General features: G+C 39.6%; 1 protein-coding gene across 4 annotated transcripts in view; it reads right to left on the minus strand.

The window, feature by feature from the left end:
- Window positions 1-4,241: 4,241 nt before the first annotated feature.
- LOC137338866 (zinc finger CCHC domain-containing protein 2-like) overlaps window positions 4,242-9,343 on the minus strand; it is a 77,074-nt gene continuing 71,972 nt past the window's right edge. For all 4 annotated transcript variants that reach the window (XM_068001853.1, XM_068001852.1, XM_068001854.1 and 1 more), the window contains one exon: window positions 4,242-6,412. In XM_068001853.1, the coding sequence (XP_067857954.1) occupies window positions 6,360-6,412 (53 nt within the window). In that variant the 3' untranslated portion in view covers window positions 4,242-6,359. The remainder of the gene's footprint in view (window positions 6,413-9,343) is intronic.

Genomic DNA, 9,343 nt, shown 5'->3' on the forward strand with positions numbered 1-9,343 from the left:
TAAGGAGCAGGACCTCAAAAGGTAGTAATCTCCAGATTACTCCCGGTGCCGTGCACTAGTGAGTATAGAAATAGGTGGATAGAGCAGATGAATTTGTGGCTGGAGAGATGGTGCAGGAGGGACATTGGGAGCGGTTTTGGGGGAGGTGGGACCTGTACAAGCTGGATGGGTTATACCTCAACAGGGCCGAGACCAATATCTTTACGGGGAGGTTTGCTAGTGCTGTTGGAGAGGGTTTAAGCTAGCTTGGCAGGGGGATGGGAACCCTAGTATAGATTCAGATGGGACAGAATCAGAACTGGAGATAGAAGGCAAAAAATTAGTAAGTGACTTAGGAAGGCAGAGGAAACAAAGGTTAGAAAACAAACAGCAAGGGAGTTTGGCAGTGCTTAAAAAGGTATATACCTCAATGCAAGGAGTATAGTGAATAAGGCAGATGGGCTGAGGGCACAGATAGACACATGGCAGTACGATATCTTAGCTATTCAGAATCATGGCTTAGAGAGGGACAGGAATGGCAGCTCAATGTTCCTGGTTACAGGGTTTTCAGACGAGATAGAGAAGGGGATAAAAAAAGGGAGGATGGCAATTTTGGTTAACAATTATAGCAGTGAGGAGGGATGATATGTTAAAAGGATCATCAAATAGGAGGCCATATGGTTTGAGCTAAGGAACAAAAATGGGGCAGTCACACTACTGAGAATGTACTATAGACCCCCAGTCAGAGCAAGATAGAAGAATATGTAGGCAAATTTCTGAGAAGTGCAAAAATAGTAGGGCAGTAACAGTAGAGGATTTCAACTACCCCAATATTAACTGGGACACAAACATGTGAAGGGTAAATAGAGGGCACAAAATTCTTAAATTGCATTCAGGAGAACATTTTTAGCCAGTGCATAGCAAGCCCAACAAGAGAGGGGGCAGTTGTGGATTTAGTTTTAGGAAATGAGGCTGGGCAGGTGGAAGGAGTATCAGTGGGAGAGCATTTTAGTGGTAGTGATCATAATTCAGTTAGTCTTAGCATAATTATGGAAAAGGTCAAAGATAGAACAGGAGTTAAAGTTCTCAATTGAGGAAAGGCCAATTTTACTAAGCTAAGAAGTGATATAGCAAAAATGGACTGGAAACAGCTACTTGAAGGTAAATCAATGTCAGAGCAGTGGGAGGCATTCAAGGGGAAGATTCAAGGGGTGCAGAGTAAACATGTTCCCACAAAAAAAGTGTGGGGCTGCCAAATCTAGAGCCCCCTGGATGTCAAGTGGCATACAGGGTAAAATAAAGCAGAAAAAGAAAGCTTACGTCAGACGCCAAGAACTCAATACTACAGAAAGCCCAGAGTATAGAAAGTGCAGGGGTGAAATTAAAAAGGAAATTAGGAAAGCAAAGAGAGGGCATGAAAAAATATTGGCAAGTAAAATCAAAGAAAACCCAAAGATGTTTTATAAATACATTAAGAGCAAGAGGATAATGAAGGAAAGAGTAGGGCCTATTAGAAACCAAAAAGGTAAACTATGTGTAGAGGCAGAAGACGTTGGTATGGTTCTTAATGAATACTTTGCATCTGTCTTTACAACGTCTGCATCGTCCCTCTCTTTTGTGGTTAAGGAGGAATGTGAAATATTGGATGGGATAAACTTAGTGAGAGAGGAAGTATTAAGAGGATTAGCATCTTTGAAAGTAGATAAATCACCAGGGCTAGATGACATTTATCCCAGGCTGTTAAAAGAAGCAAGGCAGGAAATAGTGGAGGCTCTGACCATCATTTTCCAATCCTCACTGGATACAGGCGTGGTGCCGTAAGATTGGAGGACTGCTAACGTCGTACCATTGTCTAAAAAGGGAGCGAGGGATAGATCAAGTAATTACAGGCCAGTCAGTCTAACCTCGGTGGTGGGTAAATTATTGGAATCAATTCTGAGAGACAGGATAAGCAGTCACTTAGAAAGGCACGGATTAATAAAGTTCAGTCAGCATGGATTTGTTAAGGGAAGGTAGTGTCTAACTAACTTGATTGAACTTTTTGAGGTGGTAACTAGGAGGGTCGATGAGGGTAGTGCATTTGATGTAGTCTACATGGATTTTAGCAAGGCTTTTGTCAAGGTCCCACATGGCAGTCCGGTCAAAAAAGTACAAGCCCATGGGTTCCAAGAGTGGCAAATTGGATCCAAAATTGGCTCAGTGGCAGGAAGCAAATGGTAATGGTAGACGGGTGTTTTTGTGACTGGAAGGCTGTTTCCAGTGGGGTTCCGCAGGGCTCAGTACGAGGTCCCTTGCTTTTTGAGATATATATTAATGATTTAGACTTCAATGTAGTGGGCATGATTACGAAGTTTGCAGATGATACAAAAATTGGCCATGTAGTTGATAGTGAGTGGGAAAGCTGTAGACTGCAGGAAGATATCAATGGACTGGTCAGGTGGGCAGAAAAGTGGCAAATGGAATTCAATCCAGAGAAGAGTGAGGTAATGCATTTGGGGAGGGCAAACAAGGCAAGGGTGTACACAATAAATAGGAGGATACTGAAAGGTGTAGAGGAAGTGAGGGACCTTGGAGTGCATGTCCACAGATCCCTGAAGGTAGCAGAACAGGTAGATAAGGTGGTTAAGGCAGCATATGGAATATTTTCCTTTATTAGCCAAGGCATAGAATATAAGAGCAGGGAGGTTATGCTGGAACTGTATAAAACACTGGTTACACAGTATTCAAGCTGTGGCCTACAGTTCTGGTCACATTACAGGAAGGATGTAATTGCACTAGAGAGGGTACAGAGGAGATTTACGAGGATGTTGCCAGGACTGGAGAATATTAGCTATGAGGAAAACTTGGATAGGCTGGGGTTGCTCTCTTTGGAACAGAGGAGGCTGAGGGGTGATATAATTGAGGTGTACAAAATTATGAGGGGCCTAGATAGTGGATAGGGAGGACCTATTTCCCTTAGCAGAGAGGTCAATAACCAGGGGGTATAGATTTAAAGTGATTGGTAGAAGGATTAAAGGGGAGCTGAGGAAACATTTTTTCCACCCAGAGGGTGGTGGGGGTCTGGAACTCAATGCCTGAAAGGGTAGTAGAGGCAGAAACCCTCAACTCATTTAAAAAGTACCTGAATGTGCACCTGAAGTGCCGTGACCTACAAGGCTACGGACCAAGTGCTGGAAAGTGGGATTAGGCTGGGTGGCTCATTTTTGGCTGGCACGGACACAATGGGCCAAATGGCCTCCTTCTGTGCCGTAAATTTTCTATGATTCTATATAGCTAATTGTGTACAAACATTTCTCTTTTATCCCCCACTATGCAAAACACTGGCAGATCATTCTGTATGGGAGCACTATAGACATGAAGGTTGTATTTCTATTAGACCCATCAAATTTCCCCAGTTTACAAAAAAAGTTAAAATGGGAATAGAGGTTTCCTCATCCACAGTGCACTGCCCAAGTGTTCAACAGGAGATGGTCTACAAGTCTGCTGTTGCAGTTCAGCCTTCTGTACCTAGATCTGCCTACGGCAGCATCTCAGTTTATGCAGACAGATTCTCCAATACCTGGTCAATTTTATGGTATAACAGTATGGTTCAACTAGTTTTTGATAAGAGGGTGGCTATAAGAAAAGTTAATTCTTCTAACACTTAACTAGGCTTCAATGGCTGCCTACACTCACCACATCACCTCAGACACACTAGTTACTAGGTAAGATGCAAGTGAAACTAGTCATACAGCAGGCACAAGTAACCACCCTCAAAAGAGCATAAGTTTCCCCTAAACAAGGCCCACACTCTTGTCACCAATTATGTTTGAGTTGTGAGGACCAAGAATGAATGACAAAACAAGTTAATCGGAGGATCTCAGTATAATTTACCATGAAAAAAAAATTGGTGGCAATCAAAATATTGAGCTAATTGATAATGGGAAGAATCTCATTTGTACTAGTTAGGCCTTTTCCTTTAAAAAGGGGGCATGGTATGGGGCCACAGTTACCATCAAAATAACTGCAAATGGATTAGAAAGATAGACCTAGTCCCAAAAAACATTTCTGCTGATGACAAAGCTTCAAAATGGAACTAGCAAAACTGCCAATTGGGGCATGTAAGCTTGAATGTCAACCAAGATTGGGATTCAAACACTACCCTCTTGTATAGTCCAGCTACTGGACAGATAATATCAAAACAATTCTGGTTATTGGGTTTGCGTGCAAGACATACAAGAACAGTGCTTAAAATGAAAGGAAACTGTAATAAAAGATTTGTATAATTTTTATTGCTGTTAATTCGGGGAAAAAGTTGCATAAAATCCAAAAATTTGTTCTAGAAATATAAGTGACCTTTCCAGTACATAACATCTTGAATATCAAAGAATACAGTAAACATATGAACGAACTGAAGGTAGCAGTGTACCTCCTATATACAGTACAGTTTTTAAACCATAAAATTAGTTCTAATACAACCACCAAGTTATTTACTTGCTTTGTATTCAATCGGTCATCCAAAAAATCTAAGTAAAAGAAATGTGCTTTAAGGAAAATAAATGCCACACTTTATCCTCTAGAGATTTGAAAATAGCTGAATTATTTGATTCATATGGGTGGCATTAAAAAAGGCCTAAATGTCAACAGGTATTTCTTACATGCAATAAGAAATTCATGTCAACGCCCTGCACACAAGGTTCTAGCTACTAAAAGCAGCTTGACTAGAATAACGAGACAGGTCAAGTCAGCTGCAATTTTTTTTCTAAAACAAAATACACATTTTTGATGACAAGCATTTTGTTGACACTGGGGCTTTAAGACAAGACAAAGGCCTCTAAGAGCCTACAAACAAAACACATTCAACTCCTATGACGCTCTCACTCGTTTTCAAGTCAACAAAATACATCAATCCACTTGAGAGAGGACTCTATACATTTACAAAAGCAGACTGCTGCATGCCAATATCACAGCTCCACATATTCCCATTAATGTTGAGGAATGCCAAGGGTCAAGATTAGACAGCACTAATTCAACTTATGCTGTAGAATGCAGCAACCCTCAAAACTGCCATCATCTTGTGAATAACCTCAGTGCACTTTTAAGAAATAAACCTGGAAGCAGAATAGTGCATATTGGCTTTTATCTCTCCTTTTTTAAAAAAGCAGCAGCATAAATTAGTGACAACGCTGACATGATTAATACCATCTACGAATATCAAGCATCAGTCTTCACATTATAGTAGTGGCAAATGCATGTGAAATGGTGAATTCACTAACATGTCAAATCTGCAGAGATTACACTACTTACAATAAATATCCAAGTGGTTTTTTTTCATCATGGAGACTCATAACCTTTGTATACAGCTATGAGTAAAATAAAACTTGTTTTACATTCTAAAATCCAAGTAAACACTGCCACAATAGCGGTTTCAGCTTAGAGCTTTTTAAAAAAATCAAGTAATGTCCAATGTAAGTTTATGGTACAGTATAAAGATGGGATTCACAAAAATGGCTGTGGCTATTCATCGATGGTTCTACCCAAAGACAATTTAAAAAAAAAAAATCACACTTTCGTCAAATTTAAACACAGTCGTAATAAATATCACCACCAAAAATTAAACAAAAATAATTAGCTGCTCCAAATAAAATGCTTTAAAATCTATTTTTTGAAGTCTACTGAAAAAAACTAACCAGACAACTTCCTGAAGATTGTGTTTCCTGTCATTTTTATCTAGATTAATACAGGCACTCATAATTTTCCAAAGCTTTTTTTTTTCAAAAATCAATAAAAAGGCAATACCTATGTCAATGTCTAAATTTACTCTTTTATCCACTATGCCAAACAGAACTATCTTAAATTCATGTATCTAGTTTTGAAAGCGGAGTGGTTTCTACATCAACAGAAAGAAAAAATGAGAAATAGAAATGTAACAGAGACTTGAAATTGAAGACAATTTGATGCAGACAGAAGATGTACCATGATGCAAGATGGGACCTAGCGTTTCAATCGGCAGCAAGTCTGCTCATTCCAGCCCAGTGTCTTTATCGGACAGGTTGGTTCTCAAACACTGCCATAAATTATAAACAAACAGCGAACATTGCACGTGCCACTTGGTACAATACATTCATCAGTGCAAAACTAGAGGTCAATATTGTAAGCATTTCTAGGTCATAACAGACTGCTCTGTTTGCTTCATGAACACTGCAGCCAAAATATGTCAAGACACGTTCATATGAAAAAATGCCACAATAAGTTCAAGACAACCCAGATTTCAGTGACCATGTACTAATCCCAATCTAATGGAGAAAACCATTTTGCTGGACTAACAGAGCATCAAATGTAATGTTAGGGTCAAACCCACATATTCAGGCTCATTGCTAAGTTGATATAATTTTTCTAGCTTAGTCGGCTGAATCCAAATCATGAGGTGGAGCAAACTTTAATTTGAAGGCACCTGAAAATGAGAAAAAAATTGGTTTTATTAAAAGACCACTGCAGCATGATCCAAACATTTATTACAAGATACATAAAAGAACACTGCAAAAGCCATGTTATTGATCTGTGGAGAAAGTTTTCACTGCCAATTATACCTTGCAACAGTTCACACATTACACTGCAATATGGAATCGAAAAGACTGCATACAAAAATACTACTTAGTCCAAATGGCTCAAAACACAGCCAAATTGTTGACAAGGTAAAGGGCCATGTATTTTTGTTTGGGGGGGGGGGGGGGGGGTCAAATATCTCACTTTCAATTTCACTGAGAAAAAATACACTACTTTTTAAAATGTCATCACTTTAGCCCAGAAGTCCTCAGGTTGAGGCACAGAACTGTGCCCTGTACCAACCTTTGTCCCATCCACAGATCTTTTTTGATTTTGACTGGTCTAAGTGCCTGTCAATCATCACTCATTTTCATCCATGATGTTAAATTGTGGGAGGATTTCTTGCTCTTGTGCAGTGTGAAAGTAAGATGGCATTTGGATCAGAGTCTGAGACAGAAGGGAGTTTCTTCTGCTCCACCTCTTCACCGTGGCCCAAACAGCAGGAACCACACAGATGCATCCAACTAATCATACCCAGTTTTTTTTTTAAATTGGAGAAACCAAAGTGAAGACTCAGGGCTCACAGTTCATTGCATCAAAGATGAAGAAGGGAAAGGAGAAAACATGGTAGTAATCAGGAAGCAGTGGTCAGGTGAATTTTAAACACCTGAAATTTGTAGGAGGAAGGCTAAGGGAGGCAAAGAGTTCCATAGTTCTGAAGTTCAGACAAAGAATAAGTTACATTTAGGAGACTGCAGCTCTCCAGTAAAAAGCCAAATCAGTTGGTAGGTTAAAATATTAAGCTTAACCATTATATATCAGCTGACCTGAACACTGCTTTTGGAAAGGCAATGTCATTTTAAAGCTCCATTTGTTTTCTCATTAATGTGCCTTGTGCAAGAGGATCTACTGGGTTAATTTTTAAATTTTGTGCAGACATGTACATATGCCTAGCAACTCCAAATAGAAAGGTTCTGCACAACTGGAATAAGTCCCCTCATCCTAGGCTTTGCAGATTTTTAAAAAATTAAATGTTTTAAGGTCTGGTGCACTTGGAAAATGCAATATTTTTTCTCAGAGGGTGGGTGCTTTGTTTTAAGAGGACCTGCTTTAGCCTAAAACAATTTGCTGGTGCCATTCAGAATTTTTTAGAACCAGGTGGTACACATGCTTAATGGGTCCAAGAAATTAATCTAAAATCTGCTGTGGCCCCCACTTCTGTCCTGTTAATGGGCAACAAAAATGGTATTTTGTTCATCATATTTAACCACAACAGATCTAGGTTCAGTATATTGCTTTATTTGTTGTAGTGCCTGCAAGCATGACCCACTGCTGAACTGGAGAAAGTAAGAAAGCTCCCAAAAAAAATGAACAAGGCATAAATCCATTCATACAAAACCTACTCAACCCCAATTAAGACTTCCAACCGTACACTAATCACTTCATTCACTCTGTTTCAGATCCATCTTCTGGTTTGTGCAGCTCTTGCTTGGCCTACAGCCTGCCTTTGAAAACCAACACTCTAGATGGAAAAAGAGCACACCACCTCTGGTCCACTCAATGACATACAGTGACCTCATCACTTGTAAAAAGCAATTCAAATTTTCATCACCGTCACAAAGATAGGTACAGATGAAGGAGGCCCATCTAGCTCATCCTTCCATAAACCCTCCAGTGCCCTCAATATATCTTAAATGATTCCAGAGTTTTTGCCTCTAGTACTCTACTCAAAGTCATTCCAGGTATTAGTCACGGTCAATAAGTGCTTCCCTAAGTCAGTCCTGAACTTATCATCTATTGCACCCATGTCTCTTTATGCTACAAATACACAAGGGATGATTTTCTGACTGTTCCTGGAGTGGAGCCTGGCAGCACATATCAGGAAACGATAGGGATACACCCCACAATTTCCCATCCATTCATTTTAGCAGATAGAAAACTGTTGGGAGTGCGCTTGTAATTTCCCAATGCATGCTCCCAGAAATGCGCATTTGTAAAATGAGCCCTATTGGATCATCGTAGTCCCTCCCTGCACCACTTCCAGGACCTGGACATTTCAGTGTGTCTTGATGACCAGAACTGGATGCAGCATTCAAGGTACTGCCTGACCAGAGCACTATCCAGCTTCAGCAAGATAGCATCTGACTTGTGCTCTACTGATTTGGCAGTATAGCTTGGTGTGCTGTTCATTTTGCTGCTCTTATATGTTTAGTGTTGATCACTCCCAGTAATCTTTGTCTCTCCCGTAACCAGGAGTACACCATTACGTCCTTCAGGCAACCTGCATCAACTAAAGTAATAAAGCCTATCCTATAATGAAAACTTTTAATTGTAATAAGTGATTTTTCTTCCAATTAGTTAAAAAAAATCTGAATACTAGTTTGTGTCACAATGTGTTACAGCACAGTTACACTTGTAATTGCCTATGCTATTCCAATTTCAGCTTTGCAGTTGGGGTGGAGCAGTCAAAGTAAAGGGGAAAATGCAACACTATAGAAAAAGCAGAAAATAATGTTGAAAACAGTTCTGCTGTGTGGAGGTTTGAGATGTATTACTCAGCCCATGCATCCTATTTGCTGTTTAGCAAAAAAAAAATCTGAAAATAAGTTCTTTCTGATCCATTCTCACAAATTTAATTAATGCTCATTAAAACAGGGAGGTACAAGTTGTATATTCAGAACTGTAGAATACAAAATGGAATTCATCGTGAGGAAGACTGTGAAAATTCAGTATGTATGGAGTACATTAATATTCAACTTGTAACTCAACAATGCACTGGTTACTTAGTAACCTGGGGATTACATCAGATCTACTCAAGAGTTTAAGAGTTCAACGGTTC

The sequence above is a fragment of the Heptranchias perlo genome, chromosome 2 (genome assembly GCF_035084215.1).
Source record: "Heptranchias perlo isolate sHepPer1 chromosome 2, sHepPer1.hap1, whole genome shotgun sequence".
In the NCBI taxonomy this organism is placed as follows: Eukaryota; Metazoa; Chordata; class Chondrichthyes; order Hexanchiformes; family Hexanchidae; genus Heptranchias; species Heptranchias perlo.